Source organism: Coregonus lavaretus, assembly GCF_964263955.1.
Source record: "Coregonus lavaretus genome assembly, chromosome: 3".
NCBI classification, from domain to species: domain Eukaryota; kingdom Metazoa; phylum Chordata; class Actinopteri; order Salmoniformes; family Salmonidae; genus Coregonus; species Coregonus lavaretus.
In genome coordinates this window covers 61,355,471-61,381,254 of record NC_139990.1, presented here as the reverse complement: position 1 = coordinate 61,381,254, position 25,784 = coordinate 61,355,471, and the positions used below count along the sequence as shown (strand labels likewise).

Sequence of the window (25,784 nt, the reverse complement as noted above, 5' to 3'; positions counted from 1 at the left end):
GCGCCTTGGAGATTGCACACCATCTCAGTCATAACGTAAATAATTAATCAAAAAAGCAAACGGATAAATTAAGTTTATTTTGTATCAAATATAAAACTCTTATACAGGTATTATTACCGTGCATATTTCCCATATTGTGCCATACATGCACAACTCTGGGAATTAAAAAAAGTATACAAAACATGTACATTCTTGGACATGCCGAATTGTGTATTTATACAACTTTTGCTACACTAAGAGACTATGTTCCCTTGTCCCTCAGTAGTGCATTTGAGTGATAACTTTTAGACAAAGGTTGTATTTCTTTCAATAAATTAGTAATGTACAGTTACACAGTGCTCACTGTTAACATTGGTTCTGGTAAAATTGAAAAGCTTCAATTTTCTTTCGAGCTGCTGGTGTTGCTTCAGCTCAGTGAAGCCTCAGGTGATTCTGATATGAGTTTATTAACAGCGTTCATATCCCCTCAATGTTGCTTCCAGATTTCCCCAGCCTTGAACTGGTTTGTGGAATAGTTTTTATGTGGTATGAATATACTGCAGTCACAAGTATCTTCTCTGCTCCTCTCTGACTGTCCTCATGTGTAGAAGTGTCTGAACTTGGTTCTGTCCTTTTTGGGTTAATTCTGTCCAGTTCAGTCCTGCTCCTTGTCTGTGACTATCTGCTGTTCAGTGGCCACAGCATCGTCCTCTAAGTTGACCTGGCGGGCAGCGGTGTGGAACAGGCGCATCAGGTCCCGAAACCGCCGAGACACCTGGACAAGAGAGAGGTAAAGGAGTCAGTGGACTAGGGTTCATTTCACAAGCCAAGAATTTAACAAGTGCATTACTGTTGGATCTTTTATAGTTTGTTACAAAAAACAAGCTTCACCTCATTGGGTGTCTTATTGCCAAGTTGGGTGGAAATTGCCTGGAAAGTACTCCGATTGGCACCTTGCTGCTGACAGGTGGTTAGAATGACACGGTCAGCCTCCCTGTAACCCAAAGAGGATTATCACTCTTTAACAAAAACCTTTTAAAACATTAAACAAAGACCAAACATTTTCAGGCTTGTCTCTCTCACCTTGTCCAGAGTATGACCTTCTCCCCACTGGCAGTGAGGGAGATGTTTTTAGCACACACAGGGGGATCGGAAGGGGGGCTGGGACAAGGCTGCAGGGGGGTCAGGGGGTTCTCCATCTCCCCGCTAAGGGGTGTTGGGGGGCCATCAGACACCCCAGAGCCTTCTCCATCCCCCTTACTCTTCTTTGGCGAGGGGCTGTGTTCTCTCTCCCCATCGTTCCATTCTTCCTCATCCTCCTCAATTTCGTCATCTTCCTCTTCCTTCTCCTCAGGGAGGGGGAGTGAGCCTTCCCCAGGACCCTCCCATGAAGGGGCTCCTTGCTCTTCTGAAAAGCATAATGGTTGTTTATCTGCAATGTGTGAAAAAGTTTAAAAGGGGGCTGAACTTCCTGATTTGGCCCTAGTTTTTCAGCTTCACTCTGCCTCTTTTTGAGAATTTGGCAGTACGTCCAATCGGCCATCACCACCACGTGTATTGCGCTGTGTGGGCAAGCGGTTTGCTGATGTCAAAATTGTGAACAGAGTGCCCTATGGTGGCAGTGGGGTTATGGTATGGGCAGGCATAAGCTACGGACAACAATTGCATTTTATCAATGGCAATTTGAATGCACAGAGATACTGTGACGAGATCCTGAGGCCCATTGTCGTGCCATTCATCCGACGCCATCACCTCATGTTTCAGCATGATAATGCACGGCCCCATGTTGCAAGGATCTGTACACAATTCCTGGCAGCTGAAAATGTCCAATTTCTTCAATGGCCTGCATACTCACCAGACATGTCACCCATTGAGCATGTTTGGGATGCTCTGAATCGACGTGAACAACAGCGTGTTCCAGTTCCCGCCAATATCCAGCCACTTCACACAGCCATTGAAGAGGAGTGGGACAACATTCCACAGGCCACAACCAACAGCCTAATCAACTCTATGCGAAGGAGATGTTTCACGCTGCATGAGGCAAATGGTGGTCACACCAGATACTGACGGGTTTTCTGTTCCACGCCCCTACCTTTTTTTTGTAAAGGTATCTGTGACCAACAGATGCATATCTGTATTCCCAGTCATGTGAAATCCATAGATTAGGGCCTAATGAATTTATTTCAATTGACTGATTTCCTTATATGAACTGTAACTCAGTAAAATCTTTGAAATTGTTGCATGTTGCATCTATATTTTTGTTCAGTATAGATAACTTGACCAGGTCTTGAAGTCGTCTAGGCTAGCTAGTGCTAGCAAACTTATTTCGCTATTTAACTTCAGCCGGCTGGTGTGCGACTGTGGCAAAGTTGGTTTGACATTGAATAGCCTCTCTGGGGCTAGTCAGGGACAGTCAATGAATTACACAATGGAAATGGGACAATATTTTAACGTTGTACATCTTTTAGTTGTCTCATTAAATGCTTCCAATATTTGTATACCCAATTCTAAAATGTATAGTTGGTTTGAGGTTAAGTCATAGAAATATGGCACCATTGACATGTAAAAATGTGTCCCGTGTACAATGTGACATTTACTCATGGTCCCCAACTAGCCCCATAGGGATATTGAATGTCAAACCAAATTGACCATAGGCATTACAATCAGGTCGCCTGCAGCTGCTCCGAATTGATGATTACTTGGGTGCTACCAGCTGTGGGCAGGATTGAAATAAACCCAAACCAAGGAAAACAGTACCCTTCATTCTGTGACATACAATTTGTTCCTATCATCTAGCAAATCTCAGTTTTGGACAAGACTGACTTTATGACTCATATCGATGCCACATAAAAAAAACTTCTCCCCAATTTCGATCTTGTCTCATCGCTGCAACTCCCCAACGGGCTCGGGAGGTGAAGGTCGAAACATGACCCGATGAACCGCGCTTCTTATCACCCGCCCGCTTAACCCGGAAGCCAGCCGCACCAATGTGTCAGAGGAAACACCATTCAACTGATGACCGAGGTCAGCCTGCAGGCGCCCGGCCCACCACAAGGGCGCGATGAGCCAAGTAAAGCCCCCCTGGCCAAACCCTCCCCTAACCCGGACGACGCTGGGCCAATTGTGCGCCGCCCTATGGTACTCCCGATCACGGCCGGTTGTGATACAGCCCGGGATCGAACCCAGGTCTGTAGTGACGCCTCTAGTACTGCGATGCAGTGCCTTAGACCACTGCGCCACTCAGGAGGCCCAAGAAGTTGCTTTTTAGGGCCAGTCGCTCTTTAAAGTTTTGCATTCTATAGGTAACATACAATGTTTTTCAGCCATTACTTATGTAGATCGGTTTTACTTTAGTTGCTTTTTACCAAATAATGACAACAACATTAATTCACACAGCAAAGGAAGTGCAATTCTTACCAGAATGTGGACTGTTGGCCCCACTGTCGACTTCATCTTTTACTTCAGCGTCCACCTCTTGCTCCTCCTCTTTATCTTCCTCCCTCTCCTCCTCTTTCTCGTCTTCCCTCTCTTCCTCCCTCTCCTCCCCGCCTGTCTCAGTGTGGAGGTCGGCAGTGGGGCTGGTTGCCGTGGGGTACAAGGGGTCAAGGCTCTTCATTGCCCTGGAGACGCCATCAGAGGCCTGAGAGAAGAACGCATGTCACATCTCCATAACTCTCACTCATTTTATTCACAGGCAGTTTAGAACAACAAAACACTAGACTATGAGGCTACCTTGTTGCCGTGGCAGCGAGAGCATCCTTTCCTCTTGTGTCTGCGAAGCTTGGCATCATGGCTGGCACCATGACAGAGGCAGAAGCAGTCCTTTTCTGGCCAATCACATTCCTGTGAAGGAAGACAACCAGCCAAATCAGAATCATAATTGCAAATGCAATTAGAAATCAACTAACTACACCGTCCACATTTCATCAAACCTTGTAGATGCCATGAGAACCGATCTTCCTCCTCCGGCTGCGCCGGGTCATTGGTGGAATCTCTTCTTCCTCTAGATCAGGGAGGGTCACTTCTTCAAAACCACCACTTGCCCCTCCCCCTGACCCCAAGCCAACACCCTCGCCTCCGTCTATTCCGCCCCCTGCCTCCTCCAGCCAACAAGCCTCCTCAAACTGCCCTGGACGGGCTGAGGGTGGGCGGAGCTCGTCAAAGAATACCCAGAATTCCCCTTGCAAGTGGGTGTGGCCTTTCAGGAGGGAGGACATCTGTGCTTTAAGCTGTAGAAAGCAGAGGTGGATTACATTGGTGATTTAACATTGGTTTACTGTGGTGACAACTAATGTGAATGGTGTAGAATACTGACATACCTCCTCTATGCTGGCAGGACTGAGGCCAGGTCCCCCCTGCAGAGCACGTACGATTTTCTGGTAGTGAGACATGTTTTCCCCAAAACTAATCTCCAGCTGCCTCAGGAAGCATCGACTGCGCTCAAATGCCTGCTGCTCCTCAAACTGGACAGGACAGAAAACATCACATAGTTGAAGAGTATTAATGGCTTATTCAGCAGTTAGAACTTTGCAGATTCACTACAATGTATTCGGCTACATAAAAAAAAAAAAAAAAAAATCTACATAATTATATTTATATATGAACGTTCTGTTACATTGAGCCTGATCCTTAATAAGTACCTGAATAAGCATCTATGAAAATATCCAATATGAAGTGATAAGCGGCTGTGATGTCATCCTTACCAGGCCACACTCCAAAGCCTGCTCCGGGAGGAGGAAGGCAGCAAAGTCTCTGAGGAGGTCTGGCCATTCCCCCAGGACAGGACGGAGCTGGGAGAAGAGCTCCACTGCGCTGCGCCCCTCACCCAGCTGCTCAAACTCATATAGCAGCCCCAAGAACTCCTCAATCTTACCAGGTACATCCTGTAGGGCTTCCCGTACCTGAAGGAGGAAGATGGGGTCAAGGGTTAAAGTTGACCTTTTTTGTTTTATTGGATAACTGCTACTAATGCTATGCAACTTGTTTTGAAGTATGTCATTTAGAGTATGCTACCCGAGATCCAAAATCCACTTTACAAAAAAACAAATCCATTTTTGTTCCTTACCCTGTTGAGGTAGGCCTGTGCAAAGGCGATGTCCTTGCTCTCTCTGAGGGGGTCGTTGTCTAGAATGTGGTCGTCATAGAGCAGCAGCAGCTTGGACGTGTCCTTACTGTCTCGCTCTGGACGACGACTACGCCTCAGACTGCGAGGAGGAGGCCTGCCTCGCCCTGAGGGTACCCAACCACAGGAAAAGAGAGAAGATACAAAACAAGGATTATAATTAGTACTCATATGGAACTGAATACTTAGTAGACCATTTCTGAGAACATGAAAACATTTTGTAGTGGGTCTCCATCACCCCTAGACCTGAGACTGACCTCTGCCGCGTCCAGCTCCCTTCCCACTGGCTCTGGGGGTTCCCTCCCCAGGGGGCACGTCCTCCTCTCCAGGGACCTTACTGACCCTGCCGTCCCCAGACTCAAGCTCCTCCCCCTTGGTGGGCCCCTCCTCCTCCTCAGAGTTCTCCTCCTGGGAGTTCTGGGAGACGGGGGAGTTGGGTGAGGTGGGGGAGTTTGGAGAGTTGTCCTCCTCAGAGTCACAAAGCCTCCCCTCTGAGGCCAGCCATGTCAGCTTCTTCATGGTCTCCTGTGGGATGGATGGTGGGCGACTGTTAGCAGGCTAATGGAGAACTAATGAAGAGAATATTCATAACTTTCTAGATATATTAAGGTAGAATGTTGTAAAAATAGGAAAATTAGCTAGCTGTCTGAACAGGTAACCTTATGCTACTTTCATGCCAAAAAAAGTCAGACTTAAACTTTTAAATCATGTACCTGCAGCTCGGGCACTGAGAGAACAGACTCCTCTGAGGCTGATGACATCACTTCCTCTTCATCTTCATCCTGAGTAAGGTCATCAAAGTCCTCCTCTTCCTCCTCCTCCCCTTGCCTCTCCTGCTCTCCATCCCCGTCTTTCTCTCCATCCTTCTCTCCTCCTCCGTTCTGTCCTCCATCTCTTTCTCCCGCTCCCTCCCCCTCTCCACTTCCCTTTCCATCTCCACCCTGCTCTCCGTTTCTCTCCCTACCTCCATTTCTCTCCTCCTCTCCTCCACTGTCTCCTTCTCTTTGGTCACCCTCTTCTCCATCATTCTTCTCTCCTCCTCCAGTTTGTTCCTGTGCTACAGTCCTTCCACTCAGCATGCCCATGCCATGCACACCACACTCTCCCTCCTCTTCTTCCCATCGCTCATCCTCTTCACCACGATTTCCCTCAGGTGGTATGTCAGGTCTGTGCGTTGATGTAGCTGCCATGCACCACCTTTCTAACCCCACCTCTCTCCTCTCTTCTCCCCCTATCCTCTTCTTCTTCACCCCATCCTCCCCTTCCTCCATCTCACCAACCATCATTCTCTCCAGGGCATCAGCATGGCTTTCCAGGCTGGAGCAGGGGCTCCCAGAGGACGACTCAGAAAGTGTCAGGAGAGGACCCTCCACATCCCCCCATCCCTCCTTCTCCCCATCTTCCCGTAATCCCTCCACCAATCGGTGCAGCTGCTCCTCTAAACTCGACCCGGGAGCGTCTCCGCTGGTCAGAACACTGTCGCTGGGCAACCGGACACTCAGTGCTTGCTGGTAGCCCTGGGTGCCATTAGGTAAAGTGGTGAGTGGCGAGAGGCAGGAAGGTATGCCATTCGTTAACCCAGTAATATTGAGTTGGGGTGCAGGCGACAGACCAAAAGGAAGGCTTTCAGACCGGTGAAACACATTCTCTGAAGCAGTGGATGACACGGACCCGTTTGAGACCAGGCAGTTTTTAGGCACCCAAAGCATTTGAGTAGAACCATGGGCCGCAGTTTGTACCAGTACATACTGGTCATTCTTAGGGGGTGAGAGGCTCTGGATGATTGACGGAGACATAATGGCATTGGAGCTGCTAGACTGGAGTGTAAAAGCATCTGTATTTGTAGCATTCGGAGTGTATCCAGACAGGTTCTGGGAGTAGGTTAAGGATGGGTCAAACCCAACTTCATCTTTGACCTCTGCATGGATTGGTTGCCCCCAGTCGCTGTTCTGATTGTCCAGGGAGGGGTTCATAGAGCTGGTTTTGATGATAAGAGGAGGAGAGGGCGTGTGAGAGAAGAACACAGGGCTAGACTTGCGCTGGAGCCTGCTATCCGGGGGTGTGGGGGGATAGTTCAGGGAAACTTCCAAGCTGGGTGGGGCAGCTAGGAGGGGCCTGGACAGAGTACGGGCGAGAGCTGCTCTGGTCTTAGCCTGAGTGTCCTGGTGGGAAGGGGTGGAGCGTGAGGGCCGCTTGGCCAATCTTGGAGCAGCACAGGCACGACGGGCAGAGTTAGTGACCAATGAGGGAGTACCACCATTCTCTGCTGGAAGAGCAAACAGGGGGGATGGGGGTGATGGCTTTGGGGTAGCTGGCTGGATGGGCAGCAGATTGCGAAGCGGAGCCCGGAAGGGTGTTTTTTTCTCTGTTTGATTGGGCCTCGTTTGCATCACACACGCTGTGACCACACCCTGACCAAAGAGGGGGACTCCCATTGGGATGGAGGGTGAGACCTGGACCAATGGCACTGCTCTATGGGCAGGAGTGACAGGAGCCTGGGACAATGGCAGGGCCCTTCGGATTGGAGTGCTGGGGGCCTTGGCCAATAGGATGACCCCTTGCGAGGGGATAGGTCCAGGAACATGAGGCAGAAAGCGGAGTGTATCTGGCGGGGCTTTGGCTAGGGGCGGAAGGGGGGCAGAACGGGTGAAAGCGTAGAAGGGACGAGGTTTGGGGGCGATGGCTGGGCGCTCGCCTTTGTAGTTCATGCAGGGGTGTAGGCGCAGAGTGACATTTCTAGGGAGAGATGGGGGATATCGCGTCCCATTGGGGAAGGTGTAAGGGGGTGCTGGAGGAGGCGGAGGTATTCTGGATGGTTTATTATACTCCATCACCCCCCTGTGGATGAATGGTAGACTCTTCTATAGAGGAGAAACAATTTACATAGGAATTAGTACCTATTAGTAGTAATAGGGAAGTAAAATGGAGAATGACACATTTTCTAATACTGATAGTGGTGGTGGTGGTGAGTTTTGTACCAGTAGCCAGTTGGGCATGACGGACATCTCTCTCTCCACTGGGGGGCGCTCCTCCCCTGGCATCACCTTGCCACAGGTCTCCTGCATGGCAGGAACTATGTTGTGCTGACAGTACAACTGAGAGAGAAGAAAATAACAGATAAAGCTCTATCTTTCCCATGGTTTCATGGTCCACCCAACATGGCAATAGGTGGTTACATCAAGGCATGATCAAAACATTAAGACTGATAAGTATCAATGAGTTGTGAGGTCCACACCTTGATAGTGTTGTCAGATGTCTTGGGGCCACACAGCTCCTTGACACGGGAGCGTAGCTGGTCCTGCTTCTTGGTACGGATGAGGTAGCGACACATGAGCTGGTAGGGGAGCTCTGTCTGGCTGAAGTGCTTCAGCCCCAGTACAATGAGTCTGGAACAAAAATCCACATTGTGAGTAAATATCTAGTTTTTAGTCTAACATTCAAACATGCAAGGAGGAATTTGATGCTTGGTTGTAGCAGTAAAGATGACATAGGTCCTCATAGTTCCAACTATGTCGGTGAAAGGTCAATGAACGGTTTTGGAGCTAGCTAGAGAGACAGACCCTCTCATTTCAGGACGTGCAGCATGTGTAAATGTGTGTGAGTGCACGTGTACCTGTCCTCTCCGCGTGTGTAGAAGTTGTTCTTGGTGCGTGGGGGGTGCAGTGCGGGGTCCAGGCTGCAGTGGGGCAGGAGCTCTGGGTAGAGGAAGACGGAGCGGGTGGCGAACAGCCAGGCCGTCTCAGCAGACAGCAGAGGGTATGTACGCACTGCAGGGACAACCACAACATCAGGCAATTCACTAAACCCACCCTCTGACACATATAGATAACACCAAACAGCTACACACAGGCTATCGATACCATTTACAAAGACACTATCTTTAGTACATACAGTTCAGACACTCACGTCTTTACATTACATATGAACTACACACATACACACACTAGACCTCCCTGTTCATTACCATTGTTAGAGTGTGTTTGAGGCCTGGCTGAGGGGGTTGGAGGAGAAGGAGCAGATTGTGAGACAGAGCTCTCCTGCTCCTGGACCAGAGACAGTGCCCCCTGGAGGTTACAGGCCCTGAAGATGCTGCTGAAGCCTGGGTCCCGGACTGACCTGATCGCCTCCTCACTCTGGGCAAACGACTGGAGCTCCTCCTGGGTGGGGGGCACACAGAGAGAGGGATGAGGAGATGGAGGGAAGGAATGGAAGACTAAGACTTGAGAAGGGTGGAGAGAGAGCGGGAGGGAAGGCAACAGGGAGAGAGGGGAGAAAGGAGAGGAAAGAGAGAGAACAAGACAGAGAGAGAGAGAAGAAAGAAAGGTGAGAGAGAGGGAGGGAGCATGAGAGAGGAGAGCAAGAGAGACAGAGAGAGAGACTGCCTCAGTAACTCACCAGGTATTGTTTGGTGGTGTGGGCCTTGTGGTGCAGGGCCTCCACAGGGCTGCACAGCAGGTGTACCTGGGTCAGCAGCTGGATGTGCTGAACAGAGAGACAAAACAGACAAGGGGGTCAGTGAGTCTACCAGTGTCATGTGTCAATATTTCAACATTTAGAGAGGAATTAACATTATTGGTGTCAATTATTGGTGTCAATAATAAAGCAACTTGAAAAATCTAATGTTATATTCCACCAACTTCACTTCCTCAGTTCTTTTAAAATGAGGTTTTACGAGCGAGCCTGCCTACCTGTTGGACTTGCTGCTGCAGCTGTAGTTTCTGGGTGTGGTCGAGCATGAGGGCGGGGCAAGGCAGAGGTGGCAGCAGCACCATGGGGGGTGATCCCGTGACGACGGGGGTGGAACGGCCAGGGGTCTCCTGGAGGGCTCTCCGCTGCTGCAGAGCCTCCATCTGCTCCCTCACAGTACGCCGCCTCTCTGTTAGCATGTTAGCTAGTGGCTCCTGAAACCTGCAGAGATCAGAAGGCAGGGGTCAGGAAGGGGAATAATAATCATATTGATGACATAATAATAATTTAAACTTTTATAGCACTATTCATTACATAAATAATCTCAAAGTGCTTTAAAGCAACAAAAAAGACAAGCCATTTAGAATAGGATCATTCATGAGATGGAAGGTCATGAGAGGGTGGGGAAAGTTCATGGCTTGAATGGTCATCGGAGGAAGGTGGTCATAAGGGAAGAGCAAGCAAAGATGGCAGGCAGGCAGCACGGTGTCATCAAGGTGTCTCGCTGTCCCTGCTGTCTGTGTGGCTTCTCCATAGTAGGGCTCGGATGAAGTTTGAGCTCAGCTACTGCAGTTCATGGACTCCGTAGTAACGTTAGGTGTAGCTAGCTAGCTACTCCTTCACTACTACCAAAATGAAGTACCCATTGGGTGAATCTACAACAGTCATGTGGCGCCAGAAAGCACACCACATTTCAATAACAATTTAAGAATAGCCTTGTAGGGAGTAGTCCTCCCTATGATCCTCATCACTGCACACCTCTGCTGTGCAGTCTTGTTTCAGGCTTCTCACCATCCCCAACCTCTGGACACTGGCTGGCATTCGATTATGGTCATTTAGCAGACATTATCCCAAAAAATTATCGGTACATGTGTCCCATGGGACTGAAGACACACTTGACTGGAATTATACTGAATGAAAATATAAACTGAACATGCAACAATTTCAAAGATTTTACTGAGTTCCAGTTCATAGAAGGAAATCAGTCAATTGAAATAAATTCATTAGGCCCTAATCTATGGATTTCACAAGACTGGGCAGGGGCGCAGCCATGGGTGGGCCTGAGAGGGCATAGGCCCACCCACTGGGGAGCCAGGCCCAGCCAATCAGAATATGTTTTTCCCCACAAAAGGGCTTTATTACAGTCAGAAATACTCCTCAGTTTCATCAGCTGTCCAGGTGGCTGGTCACAGATGATCATGCAGGTGAAGAAGCCAGATGTAGAGTTCCTGCGCTGGCGTGGTTACACGTGGTTTGCGGTTGTGAGGCCGGTTGGACATACTGCCAAATTCTATAAAATGACGTTGGAGGCAGCTTATGGTGGAGAAATGAACATTCAATTCACTTCCTTCCTGCAGTCAGCATGCCAATTGCACGCTCCCTCAAAACTTGAGACATCTGTGGCATTGTGTTGTGTGACAAAACTGCACATTTTAGAGTGGCCTTTTACTGTCCCGAGCACAAGGTGCACCTGTGTAATGATCATGCTGTTTAATCAGCTTCTTGATATGCCATACCTGTCAGGAGTATCGTGGCAAAGGAGAAATGCTCACTAACAGGGATGTAAACACATTTGTGCACACAATTTGAGAGACATAAGCTTTTTGTGCATATGGAACATTTCTGGGATCTATTATTTCAGCTCATGAAACATGGGACCAAAACTTGAAATGTTGCGTTTATATTTTTGTTCAGTTTGGATTATGAAATATACTGCTTAAAAAGGCTCTACAGTCTACACAACGAATCCGATGGAGGTTCGTTTGCGTAGCTCTCCATGTACTTTTGTGCGGCTGAACTTTTGGCACGCGACGAAAGCGTAACTCCGCTTGCGTAGACTGAAATCACTGTGGAGAGACTTAACACTCTCTACACACCTCCATTATCCTCTTCTACTTTTCCTAACGTTGCTGAGTCAGTAGTGGTAGCACTGTCACAGAGCCCAGACTCCACACAGTGTGGAAAAACCTGTCTTCCCCACGTCATACTGCATCGTTAACATTTAGAGACACCCATTACAGCCAGGACCAGGACACAGTAACGCAAACAGGTGTGTGTGTACGTGTGTGGAGGGTTGCTGGAAGGAAGTAAAGCGCTCTCTGCTCCCGTCAGTTCAGAGAAGTGGCCTGAAAATGGCACGTCGCACACACAGAAACCTCTCAACAGACGCACAGTTCAAACATCAAAGTGGGCACAGGTGCCAACCATCTACTGAACACCTGGCGCACTGGGAGTGTGTGAGAGACACAAAGTGAGTTTGTTAGCGGTGTGTGTGTGTGTGTCTTTTGTTAGTAAGTGTGAGTTGCTGTAGCTCCAATGTGAGTCCTGTGTGTTAGTGTGGATTGTAGCTCTACTGTGTGTTCTGTCCACCTCCTGACACTTCAGAGGAAGAGAAAACACCAGAGCATTTCTCTGCCTCCCTACCCAAGCAGATACAGCACCCCTCTGCTGCTCTGTCCCGAAGGGAGGCCTTGGTGTGTGTGTACGTCATTTCAAGTAATTCCTAGAATGTCATAGATGGATAGGCTCAAACGCATGGGCGGCTGCAGTCATGTATCCTGCAGTTGTTCATAACACATACGACAGATGGCCAACTTGGCTCACCAACCAGCACAAAGTCAACAAGAGGAGGACCGTGTGTGTGTGTGTGTAGAAAAAGGAAGCAAGGGTGAGCTAAACTGTCACACATTCACATCCATTAAGTGCTGGGATAGATAGCACTGTTGACTCAAGGAGGACCAGGAAACAATGGATTATATGGCTCATCATAATGCTATTTTATGAAACATAAGCGCATCTCAAAAGTCTAGTTGCTTCCTCTTGTTGTTTGCACTGCATTAAAAGCTCAATGTCACTATTAATATGGGGTACTGGGTTGGTGGACCAACTCAGTGACCTTGTGGTTAGTGTCCACCCTGAGATTGGAAGGTTGGGGGTTCGATTCCCGGCCGAGTCATACCAAAGAGTGTAAAAATGGGACCCAATGCGCATCTGCTTGGCACTCAGCATTAAGGAGATAGACTAGCGTCCTGTCCAGGGGGTCTACTTGTACATCAAGCTGCCTCATGCTACAGAAACAGGAGATCTGCTCCTACGAGCTGTTCCGGCTCAAGGCTACTTACTTACTGGGTTTGCGGTACACTTTTTGAAAGCCCTTTCTTTCCTGAGAGAAACAGGGAGAGGGATAGGGTGGAATCATACCGAATAGCTTGTGGAACGTTGAATTGAGGAGCGCTCGGGGGTGGAGCTGCCTTCTCCCTCTCTTCATCTTCTTCTTGCCCATCGTCATCCTGCCCATTCACTATTAGCTCATCATCCTGGAACTAAAGGGGTTAAAAGACAGTGAGATTCAGAAAAAGACAATAGATTTTTGAAAAGAGAGACTTGCAGATATGATCCCATAATCCTCCTCACCGTCTCAAAAAGCTCCTCCAATAGCTCGTTCACTTCCTTTTCTGAAAGAGAGGGAGAAAGGAAATAGGTTGGTTTATTTTTTTCCTTAAATTAAACAAATGGAATTTACCAGGCCCCCATATATCTGTGGTTAGGATTGATGTATGGAAACATTATGAGAGACTCACTGGTGATGCGTACAGCCCGGTCGTTCCTGTAGTCCTCTCGGTCAGGCTCATCCAGATCCTCCAGGAAATTATACTCTGGGTCATCATCATCATCACCCTCTTCTGCGAGAGAAAAGAGAAGGCGGAGGTAGCGAGAGACACAGAGAAACATTTATTTTAAACTGTTTAAAAGTGAAGAAAGATACAGTGCCTTGCAAAAGTATTCATCCCGCTTGGCGTTTTTCCTATTTTGTTGCATTACAACCTGTAATTTAATGTAATGGACATACACAAAATAGTCCAAATTGGTGAAGTGAAATGAAAAAAATAACTTATTTCAAACAATTCTAAAAAATAAATAGCGGAAAAGTGGTGCGTGCATATGTATTCACCCCCTTTGCTATGAAGCCCCTAAATAAGATCTGGTGCAACCAATTACCTTCAGAAGTCACATAATTAGTTAAATAAAGTCCACCTGTGTGCAATCTAAGTGTCACATGATCTCAGTATATATACACCTGTTCTGAAAGGCCCCAGTGTCTGCAACACCACTAAGCAAGGGGCACCACCAAGCAAGCGGCACCTTGAAGACCAAGGAGCTCTCCAAACAGGTCAGGGACAAAGTTGTGGAGGTACAGATCAGGGTTGGGTTATAACAAAATATCCAAAACTTTGAACATCACACGGAGCACCATTACATCCATTATTTAAAAAATGGAAAGAATATGGCACCACAACAAACCTGCCAAGAGAGGGCCACCCACCAAAACTCACGGACCAGGCAAGGAGGGCATTAATCAGAGAGGCAACAAAGAGACCAAAGATAACCCTGAAGGAGCTGCAAAGCTCCACAGCGGAGATTGGAGTATCTGTCCATAGGACCACTTTAAGCTGTACACTCCACAGAGCTGGGCTTTACGGAAAAGTGGCCAGAAAAAAGTAAGCAAAAACGTTTGGTGTTCGCCAAAAGGCATGTGGGAGACTCCCCAAACATATGGAAGAAGGTACTCTGGTCAGATGAGACTAAAATTGAGCTTTTTGGCCATCAAGGAAAACACTGTCTGGCGCAAACCCAACACCTCTCATCACCCTGTTTTTCCATCGGCAGGGACTGGGAAACTGGTCAGAATTGAAGGAATGATGGATTGCGCTAAATACATGGAAATTCTTGAGGGAAACCTGTTTCAGTCTTCCAGAGATTTGAGACTGGGCCGGAGGTTCTCCTTCCAGCAGGACAATGACCCTAAGCATACTGCTAAAGCAAAACTCAAGTGGTTTAAGGGGAAACATTTAAATGTCTTGGAATGGCCAAGTCAAAGCCCAGACCTCAATCCAATTCAGAATCTGTGGTATGACTTAAAGATCGCTGTACACCAGCAGAACCCATCCAACTTGAAGGAGCTGGAGCAGTTCTGCCTTGAAGAATGGGCAAAAATCCCAGTGGCTAGATGTGCCAAGCTTATAGAGACATACCCCAAGAGACTTGCGGCTGTAATTGCTGCAAAAGGTGGCTCTACAAAGTATTGACGGGGGGACGGGGGACGGGGGGGGGGTGAATAGTAATGCACGCTCAAGTTCTGTTTATTTGTCTTGTTTTACAAGAAAATATATTTTGCATCTTCAAAGTGGTAGGCATGTTGTGTAAATCAAATGATACAAACCCCCAAAAAATCCATTTTAATTCCAGGTTGTAAGGCAACAAAATAGGAAAAATGCCAAGGGGGGTGAATACTTTCGCAAGCCACTGTATATGCCCTAAGGGTAAAAGGGCTGTCAACACAACCATAACCAGTGAAGAAGAAGTGAGCGAGATGAGGCAGAGGGAGGCAGAGTGGGGGAGACAAACAGGAGGAGACCAGAAGTGGGGGAAAGGTCAAAATGAGCAAAACATGACAGAGCAAACAGACCGAGAGCAATTAAACCGGCAATACACACACACACCTCCCATAAAACATGTGTACACACACAGGTTAAATGCAGCCCCATCTGTCTCCGTCTGCCTGCTTGACACTTTTCAGTGTTTGGAGGAGTGCCAACTTTTGTGTATTTCACTAATAAAGTATTTGCTCCCAAAAAACTGAATCCATGGCCCATTTTTGAGAATGATGTGTTCCATATGCAACAGCGTAAAATCCTATTGCATTGGTTTCTACATGATTGGACCATTCCATTTCTATAGTACATCGCCCATCCTTGAACCCTCCCTCTCCCCCATCATCCCTTTCTTTGACTCCTAACCTTCATTCTCCATGTCGGATGTCATGAGGCCCTGCAGCCACTCGCTCCAGTCGCGGTCCTCCAGGGCCAAGCTGTAGTCGTACATGTCAGGCGTGATGTCAGGGGCATGTAGCTCCGCCTCCAGCTTGCCCAGGGGCACGTTCCTCAGGGTCCGTTTGGAGCGGGTACGACACGCCACCAGGCTAGACCCCGCACCTCCAGTCAGAGGCTGGAAACAGAGAGATGGAACCAATGAAGAAACAGACACATTGATCCTGATATGGATGAATAGTCTCCTGATAAGAGTCAGGTGATTTCCTAGTATAGTCTGCTAGTATTCACGGGTTGTAAAGTTCATCACAATTTTGTTTTGAACGTTCGAGGACTGATGCCCGAATGAACGTTCTACTCAATGCTTTGTCAATGGCGGTGATGAAGATGCCATCAAAAGTGCATTACAGTGGCTTGAAAAAACGATGACATTTCAAAAGGAGGCAAATAATTTGTAGGAAAACCTTTTGTCATAATTGTGATGTCGCCAGATTGACTTTAGATGCAGTATAACTTTAGCTAGCTAGCCAAGATTGAGGGGACAGCACTGCATTTTTGCTAGCTATTTTTGACGAACTTTTCTAGCTAATGGCAACATTGCCATTAGTAAGTTTGACGACATTATAATGATGGAAAAGTCGTTTGGACTAATTATTTTCCTACTTTAGCGCTGTCATCCTATTTCCAAGCCACTGTAGTGTAATTTAGACTAAACAGGCAATTAGCCCCCGTCCAAAATGACTGGGCATCAGTCGGGCACCAATATGGCTGCGGCGTCTGTATAATGTTCATAACAATGGCAACGACGTGCCCACGTGACGGAAGTGCAATCCATTAATAGTTTAACAGTTTCAGTACCTGGAAGGGTTCGGTGCAGATGGGGCTGAGTTCCAGCTCTTCCTCCACTGCATGAAGCTTCTCCAGGAAGGTACAGTCTTGGGCCCTTAGGGGTCGTGAGGGGCCAGTGGAGGACGGGGGCGGAGGGGGCCCCATAGGAACAGTATCCACCCTCAGATGTCTGGGCTGCCTTGGCTTCTAAACATAAACCAAGACCAACATTACAGTTAACTCTTACTCATCTAGTGCACATTGTAAATATTAACTCAGTCAGTTAACTCTGACCCTGTATATAGTATGTTTACTTACTTTCTTGTGTTCTTATTTCTATTTCTCGTGTGTTTTTGTTCTACCTTGTGTTACATTTAGTATTATATTTCACTGTACTTGTGCATGTGACAATAAAAAACGTTTTTTTTCTAATTTTTTATTTTCTTTCGATAACTTTCAATCAAAGTTCAAATGCAGTGGTGCGGTGTGTTACCTGTCTGGGACTGTCAAATCTGTCCTCCTCACACTCAGAGTGTCCAGGGGTCCTGGGCCGCGCCCCTCGGGCACATCGTGGGGACGAGGCTGTGCTGTCCACGTCGCTCCAAAACATCTGAAACAACAAAGTCACAGGCATGACATCTTAGTCATATAGCACACACTTTTGATGGAACAAAAATGAATTGACTAATGGAGCAGAGATGGAGCTTTTCCTCACCTCCTCTGCAGTCTCATCCTCCTCATCCTCATCGGGGCAGTACTCTTCATCAGAGGAGTCCTCCTCCTCCTCCAGAGGGATGTCAACAAACTGGGGGGGCTGGGGAGAGGGGGAGGAAGTAGGGCGCGAGATGAAAGCGGAAAGAGCGAAACAGAGAGACAAAGCAACAGACTACACACAATAGTGAGGAGTAATAAAGGACTTTGCTACCAGAAAATATTTGACATGACACTAGCGCTGTGTGAGACAGGGACATACCTTCACTTCAAGGGCCCTTTTGATAGGAGACATATTCCAGGTGGGGATGCCCTGCAAGAGAAGAGGAAGCCGCTTTAGACTATTGAGATGCACCCAGGAAGAAATATTAAAAGGTTGCTGCAAGTTGTGTTACTGGACACTCACCACCCCCTTTTCTACCACCTCCTTCAGTCTGGAGCGGGTCATCTTGGGCTCCTGAGGGAAGCAAATAGAAGATAAAAACAACATTGAATTCAGGAAGAGGAGAGAGAAATTATTAAAAACATGCAACTCCAAGTGATATTAGCAACCAATATCTGAGTTGTACTGTCAGTATTACTTGCTGTATGTTGACACTCACAAATAGGGGTAGGTCCTGCGTCTCCTGGATGGCTGCTTTCATCATGGCCACTACATGCTCGTTGGTTATCACCTCCTGAGGGCAACATTCACAAGTATCAGTCATACATTTTTAACACTAACATTAGTACTTAGCAGTTAGCATTAACCCCTCTTTTGCCTGGATTGAGACTCAAGCTAACTCACGTGGAGGATGGTCCGGACATTGACAGAGGTCAAGTTGTGTTGCTGTGACTTCCTCTCCAGATCCATATCCAGCTGCTCAAACTCATCCTCCTCGCTGTCACTGGATGAATCTTCCGACAACCTTTTTCCAGCCACGGAGTGTCCCTCTTCCTGCCCATTGTCTAAAGCGCTCTTCATTTTTGAGCTGCTCTTCCTCGTCATCAGCCTCTGGCCCCCACAATCCTCTCCATCTTCAGACGGAAGTAAGTAATGAATTTATACAATACAGAAACATGAAATCCAATTATCATACACTAGAAATCTGATTCAGTGTTTCCAAAATGGTGGGTATGTCCACTTCCTATAGAGCAGGGATGAGCAACTTTGATGGGGGTGGGGGCCACAAAAAAATCTGAACTCCTCAGTGGCTCGCGGGTCTGCGTACCAACATCCATACCCACACATGCAGTCAGAGCAGGCCCTAGCCTTTTGGGGACACTAAGTGACATTTTGTTGGGAGCAAAACATTTTAGCGGCCCCCCACTTGACAGCGGAGAGAGATAATTTCCTGCAATTCCACACATTTTGCCAAGGGGTGTGAAAGCATTTTGCCAAGGGGTTTGAAAGCAAGTTTGCTGCAATTCTACATATTTTGTCATGGGGCGGAGAGAAGCAATTTAATAACTAATTTCATGCAATTAAAAAAAAATGCCATGGGGCAGAGAACAAATTGCAGTTTTATAGCTAATTTCCTGCAATTTCCCCAGGTTGTTAATTTGACCATTACATTTTTGTCATTTAGCAGACGCTCTTATCCAGAGCCACTTACAGTTAGTGAGTGCATACTTTTTTTTTTTTTCATACTGCCCCCCCGTAGCTCAATTGGTAGAGCATGGCACTTGTAACGCCAGGGTAGTGGGTTCGATCCCCGGGACCACCCATACGTAAAAATGTATGCACACGACTGTAAGTCACTTTGGATAAAAGCGTCTGCTAAATGGCATATTATATTATAATCGAACCCACAACCCTGGTGTTGCAAGCGCCATGCTCTACCAACTGAGCTACAGGAGGCCCATGATTACTACAAGTTTAGATAGCTGGCTAGAATAACTTACCCGTTTTTTTAATTTTGCTGACATGGGCTAATTGAGGGACTGTCAGTGACTGACATAACAAGAGAAATACTTCTGATGCACAACCAAATTTCAAAAGGGCAACTTGTGTATTCTACTATTCAAAATAAAATGTTTTTTTTTTTGGGGGGGGGGGGGGGGGGTTGTTTTTGGAAATTGGTCTTGTTTATTTGGCGTGTCACAAGAAGCAGAGTTGAGAAGCTCACCTAAGGTGATTACCAGGCCCAGTCCTGTGTCCTCCTCCTCTGCCTCGAAGGGGCTGGGAGATCGCTGACAATCCTCCCCATTCATAAGCTGGCCTGCAGAAGACACAAAACAAACAAAGATTTAACAATGAGAAATTCCCCACCAACCAGCCAAGTACAGGTATTCAGACTGATGAATACTCCATGAGATAGGAGTTGATCACATTCCCACCACCAAAGCATGTAAAACCAATGAAATTCCCCTGCACACAAACTCCCACATCCCTTCATATCTCTGCAACACACACTATATGTTACTTGTCATTCCTCCCTCTAGTTCTCCATTCCCCCTTCCCTTTCTCATCCCTCCATACCTGAAGCAACAGGCTTCTGCTTGAACCTGGGAGAGTGTCTCCTTGGTGACAGCCCATCTGGGACCGTCATCCCAGAGCCCTTTCCCTTAGCTGGGGTGGATATGGAGAGATGTCTGTTAACAGAGAGAGTGCAGAGTGGACCACCATTGGAGATCTGGGGGGCACCGGTTGTCTCATCCCTCTTTAAGGCTTTAGAACGCATGGGCCGTGGTTCTGGGGTGCTCGATTTGCGTTTCTGGGCTTTCATGCTTCGAGACCTGAAAGAACACCACAACAGCTTAACGTTACAGTTACATGAGGGGGTCTAACGTTAGCAGACTGTAAAATGTACTTTGTTATAGAATAAGACAATTGGATGAAATATTTGCAGTAGTTACTAGCGAGACAAAATTAATATAGCCGAGTAAGACAGCTAGCTGTGTCCCATTTGTGTGCAATCCAAGCTACTATCTAGCTAGCTGTTATTAGCTAGCCAAGTTAGCAGGCTAGTTGTGCCACTTTCTCGGTTGCGCTGAGGTTAGAGTACAAAAAACACAACCAAGTCAACACAGATATAGAAAACATTTCTTAGTAGCTAAAATAATCTTATGATACAAGTCACGCTAATGACCCTGATGTAGTTGTTTGGTAACGTTAGTTAGCTTGTGTTGTTGTTATTAGCTTGCTAGCTAACTGGCTAACGACTTATATTTGTGAACAAGTAACCTTGTGTGTTTGTGTGTCTCGAAACTGGACGCCCGACTTTTCTAGGTTGTCAGTACATAGACCTTTCAAATGTAGTAACTTTATTGGTATCACTTACCCGCAAATCGGCATTTGGTGCCATGAGAAGCTAGCGAGCTAAACAAATATCCAAATAATTTACAGCATCCTTTCCCGCGTGTCACACATGTATCCATCCCCAGTTAATTTTCCAATAGCGTTACAGATCCTACCTCAAGTACGGTAGGCCTGCTATCGGCAGTGAAATGGTTGTGGTATGCTATTCAGTTCACGTTGGTTCAGCATCCTACAGTAAATGTTTGTGTTATTAACCACACACAATCTTTCAAGTTGTTTTCTTACAGTTGTGGTTTTTATGGATGGAGGAAACATTGACAATTGCGCACATGCACACACACGCACTTAGATTATTTATTAGATTATTTGTCGTGGTTGTTTGTTTAAAAAAAAGAAGAAGAAAAAAAACACACCAAAACATTACTCTATTCATGTTATTTATTTGGAGGGATCTGGATAATCTTGCACCTTGATACCTGAAACCAACCATATGACAGCAAAGCTGCGAGCTACTAGGAATGGATGCTCCAAAAACCTATCTATGCGCACCTCCATTATGATGCATCGTTCCAGAATCTTTGGAGAAGCACCAACAATGTATATGAATATAGAATAAACATAGCTACGGATCAAACTTAAAACAACTGCTTTTATCAGCAAACTTCCATTGAAACCTATTTTTTAAATTAAATCTTCTACATATGAATGCCTGAAATGGAAACTGTGAGTATTATTATTGTATTCTTTACAATAAACACGTTTAAGCTACTTTTATCCTAAAATGTTAAAACATGTATTTGTTCAGTACTGGTCAAAGTTCACCCTCAGCCTTCCAAATCAAGATATTAATGTATTTAGTGTCAATTCAACTTGTTTGTAAACTCAGAATATTCTCTCTCCAATTTACAGATATCCATAGCATACAAGTCAGGGAACCCCAGGCTCCAAAGTGACAGAGGCCTAGAGGTCAAGTTTCTGGTCTCCAGGGGTAACAGCGAACCCACACCTCCATCTTTTGGCTCAAAGGGCAAAGCCGCTCACAGCGCTACTGCTGACCTGTACCACCCCCTAAAGCCCCAAAAGGCTAAAGTCCTATATGAGTCTATCCTGCTTGTTGACCCCAGTAACCCCAATGAAATCAGGATGATCCTGAGGACGATTGGCTGCCCCTTGACAGAGAAGCAGCTGAACAACATAAAAAAGAAAGAAATTAAAAGATTGGAAGATTTCAAAAAGAAAGAAATGAAAAGAAAGGAGCTGGAAAAGAAATGGAGCCAGCTGCAGAGGCCTAAATGGATCCTCAAGCTCATCAAGTTGCGACAGGGGACAAAACCCGCCCATGGCAGCAGCGGACTGAAGACAACAGCCAGACAGAGTGTCCGTACATCAGATAAGGCGGCTAGCAACAAGGGGCAAAAGAGAACAGCCAGCCAGATGGAAGGAGAAAGAACATGTACCTTAGAGGCATCTGGAAGGGGACCAAAAAGAGCAGACAGCCAGCTGGAACGAGTAGAACTCAACTCATCCAAAAGCTTCTTCAATATCCCTCCCAGCCAGAAGAAGTTGAGAGTCATTGATATTTACTCATATGTATTTGCACCCAGCCACATAGCCAATCACACATATGCACGCAAGAATAGTTCTTAACTTGAAGATTGCAACAATATAAAGTTGGTAAAAAAAACTAAAACATGACATAACAGTCATCAGTCAATGTGTTTTGATTCACTATTCTTAGCAACAACAGCCAGAGAGAGCTGCCCATTGGACATGTAATGTAGTAATGTAACCATCTTAGAGCTATACTGCTGATAAAATCTTCAATGCTTGATATAACCTAGTTAAGTTTTGTTTGAGCTCTATAAACCATTAATCAACACGATTAATGGTTGAACGTTTTCGTAATCTTTTAGCACTTATAAAATAATGGTTTATGACAGTGTCATTGATGATTTGAATGCACAGAGGTGCTTATAAAGTTAACTTCAGTATGGCAAGGGCATCTGTTAGCCAACCCCGTGGGAGGGGTCAGTTCAGATGTTGACTGACTGAAAAATACACAGTTTATTGACGTCAGGAAGTAGGTGATAGTTCATGGGAACCATTGAGGCATGTGATATACCTGTAATTTAAATATATGGGCACTGCTTTATCTGTCACTTCAGAAGCATATCTCCGAGAAATTGGACACTCCTTCATTCCTTGTCTAGTCTGCAGTCGAATATGGTCCTCAAGTCTTACACTAAATCAACAGAAAAAGATTAGCAAGTGTAAAACAGTGGCATTCTCTTCTCCAAACGATAAGCTACAGCAGGCCAACAGTGAGGTCTACTGGCTTCGTTAACGCCGTCTGAATGTGCGTAAAAGTGGATGTGCATAAAAGTTGATGTGCGTAAAAGTAATCGGATCCCATTCAGAAAAATCGAAAATGTCAACGCAACTGCGACTCCAACCGACCCAGACGGCTGCAAAGACAAAACATATATATTTAAAGGACATGGTGATGACACCTGACCGCATCCCAAAGTTTACCATTCCGCCCCTGGGACAGGCGCGCCACGCACGATGTCTGCAAACTCCTAGGGACCGGAAAGGATGCGCGCTGGTCTACCCACGTCGCTATACAATTCCACTGTTGCCGCGCTCCACATCTGTCTTCTGTCGAGCACTGAATTACGACGGTCCTCTCCCGGAGCATCAATACATGGCAAGAGAAGATTTGGTGGATCCAACGACACGGGCGGCAATGTCTCTTCCGCATTTACCCAAAATCACAACGCCATATGGCTTCCTCACTCTGGGCGAAAGCCCCTGCGTCCGAAGAAGGGAGTCATTATTTTTCAAAGATGACTTGACACAGCCTTGCATGATCAACGGGACACAATGGGCCAGCACACCCTCGTCGACTAAAACTCAGACCCAAAGCCCTCTATCAGATTTTTTAAACATCCCTGGCGCAAAGAGGATAGCGCACTCCTTTTCGTACAACGCGGCGTCAACTCACCGTTTCGCCTCAAGTCAGTCGGAGAACTATCCACATTCTGCGCATCTCTGTCTGGACAATGATCATCCCGGACCTCTGCCACTGGGTTCCCGGTGGAATGGACAAATAAAGCGACTATTCAAGAAGCGCCTAGCTTCAGTTCGGACAATGTACCACAGTCAGCGTTCCGCGATAAGAGACGCTCCATTTGTGCAGAGCGACAACATTGTGGGGACAGGGATTCAGGCGTCAGACTCTTGATGTGCCACATAAGCGAAATTGCCACCGGGGATGCCCCCAATATCAGAACAGGTCGATTCGTCGTCCTTGTGTGGGCATATACCGGTCATTAAAATTATTCATGCCAATAGACCACTGATTGGCCAACTCATCCTCCTCAGGAGGAAATAGCAAGCATTTAGGAAACAGTTTGTTTGAGATATAAGTTTGAGGTGGGTTTTTGAAGTGTTTTTTTTCTCTCAAATGTATGCTTTGGCCACAAATACAAGTATAGGAGTCAACAACATTATTTGGGTATGAGGGGGGGGGCTTCCACTTATACTGTGTTTTCAAAATACCCCTCAAGAGAGGCATAGAAAGTCATGTCAAACTTTGTAGAATTGCAGGAAATTAGTTTTAAAAAGTCGCCCATGATGTGCCATATGAGATATTACAGTCAAATTAAATAATAATGCTGTTCTTTCAATCCACAACATTGTCCAGGTTTCCCAGATACATTTCACAAACATTTGAACACACTGTTCAGTATACTGTCCTACTATATGGCCTCTTTTCCTTCTGTGCAAACTTACCCATGCTCTTGACTTGAAGAAATGAATGCATTAAAAAAATATATTTTTTTACCTGGTCTATTTGAGTTTTTACCCCAATAAATATGACAGTTGAAATGAGTCAAACAACAAGCAAGCTCAATGAAATAGAGTAAAATAACGTTTAGTACTGTATTTCAAAGCTACAATAGAAACAGTTATATACATTTTCTACTTTACTCAAGCACTTGATGTTACAGAGATCAAACACATACTTCACAGGCTTCAAGCCTCATTAGATAACGACTACATTACCTTATGATGGATGACAGGTTACAGTTTAAGGCTTATCCTAATACCCACCTTTGGGCTATGATCTAAAGGAAAGGGTTACATTTGATCCTTGGGGAGAGAGATTAGTCAGTCAGAGATGATTGACTGAGAAAGAGAATAGAGGGAGAGAGACAGGAAGAAAGAACGCTAAACTACAGTATTGCTCATTTTGTCTAGGCTGCCCTGGATTAGAGGATGGTTTAATTAAGTAATCTAAAGATAATTGATAGTGAAAGTGGGGATCAGATATAGTTTAAATGACATACGGTAAGTGATGTAAGAGTTTGGTGGAGAAAACGTACCTGTTAAAGACTTGTAAAGGTGGCTGATTATTTTACCCTCCTCTCATACACGCTCTGAATAGTGAATACACTTACATACACGCTACCACTGATAGGGACACATAGAACTAAAACAGCCACTAATACACATATACCATATTTACTGATTCAAACCGAAAAACACGAGGAGAAAATACATGTCAACAGGCTGATATATGAGGTCTTACAGACATTATTGATCTGTTCAACACTTCTGAACAGATGAACACTGCTGGCTTGATACGCAAAAAAACAATACCATTCTCCATTCATCTCAAACTCAAAGCTTACTGTGAACACTAAACCAAAATATGGCACTTTATACACATCTACCCCAGAATTCATTTAGTCCTTTCGACACAGTTTGTTATTGCAAAGTTATAGAGGTTCTCAGTGTGTACAATTTCTAAGAGTTTCCAGGGGTGTTTTCAGAGTAGCAGTTCAGACAAATGCATTGAGGAAATCAGGAGCCTGTGTGTCCAGCTGTCCATCCACAATTTTCATAAAGCTAGCCTCTGTCAAGAGCCTGTCTTTCCAGCAGAAAACAGTTACCAGTCTTCAATTACTGTTCAATACAGGTAACTGCCAAAATAAAGGAAACACCAACATAAAGTCTCTTAATAGGGTGTTGAGCCAGAACAGCTTCAATTTACCTTAGCATAAATTCTACAAGTGTCTTGAACTCTTTTGGAGGGATGCGACATCATTCTTCCACAAGAAATTACATCATTTGGTGTTTTGTTGATGGCGGTGGAAAATTAACGAACCACACCTGTGTAGAAGCACCTGCTTTCAATATACTTCATATCCATCATTTACTCAAGTGTTTCCATTATTTTGGCAGTTACCTGTACTGATCAAAGTCATGCCACTTTCAATGTGTATGATGTAAGCTCAGCTCTATGTTTTCACTAACAACAATAATGCATAACACTGAATCATATTATACAGATTCATAGGCAATTGTACATGAGAATAATGAA

The 25,784-nt window shown here is 45.9% G+C and overlaps 1 protein-coding gene across 1 annotated transcript; it reads right to left on the bottom strand.

Moving 5' to 3' along the window:
* Positions 1 to 58: 58 nt before the first annotated feature.
* On the bottom strand, positions 59 to 20,500 carry LOC311112066 (GON-4-like protein). Its single transcript, XM_084155046.1, has 31 exons — positions 20,418 to 20,500; positions 19,616 to 19,872; positions 19,263 to 19,355; positions 17,942 to 18,171; positions 17,757 to 17,831; positions 17,561 to 17,611; positions 17,417 to 17,467; positions 17,159 to 17,257; positions 16,937 to 17,053; positions 16,474 to 16,650; positions 15,586 to 15,793; positions 13,369 to 13,470; positions 13,202 to 13,242; positions 12,989 to 13,110; positions 9,790 to 10,009; positions 9,497 to 9,583; positions 9,066 to 9,258; positions 8,715 to 8,868; positions 8,337 to 8,487; positions 8,080 to 8,196; positions 5,815 to 7,962; positions 5,359 to 5,626; positions 5,045 to 5,208; positions 4,683 to 4,880; positions 4,299 to 4,442; positions 3,912 to 4,208; positions 3,712 to 3,822; positions 3,397 to 3,619; positions 1,063 to 1,387; positions 871 to 973; positions 59 to 754 (listed from the first exon to the last, which is right to left on the bottom strand). The coding sequence occupies exons 1-31, from the start codon at positions 20,429 to 20,431 to the stop codon at positions 635 to 637; spliced, it is 6,660 nt and encodes a 2,219-aa protein (XP_084011172.1). The 5' UTR covers positions 20,432 to 20,500; the 3' UTR covers positions 59 to 634.
* Positions 20,501 to 25,784: the final 5,284 nt, after the last annotated feature.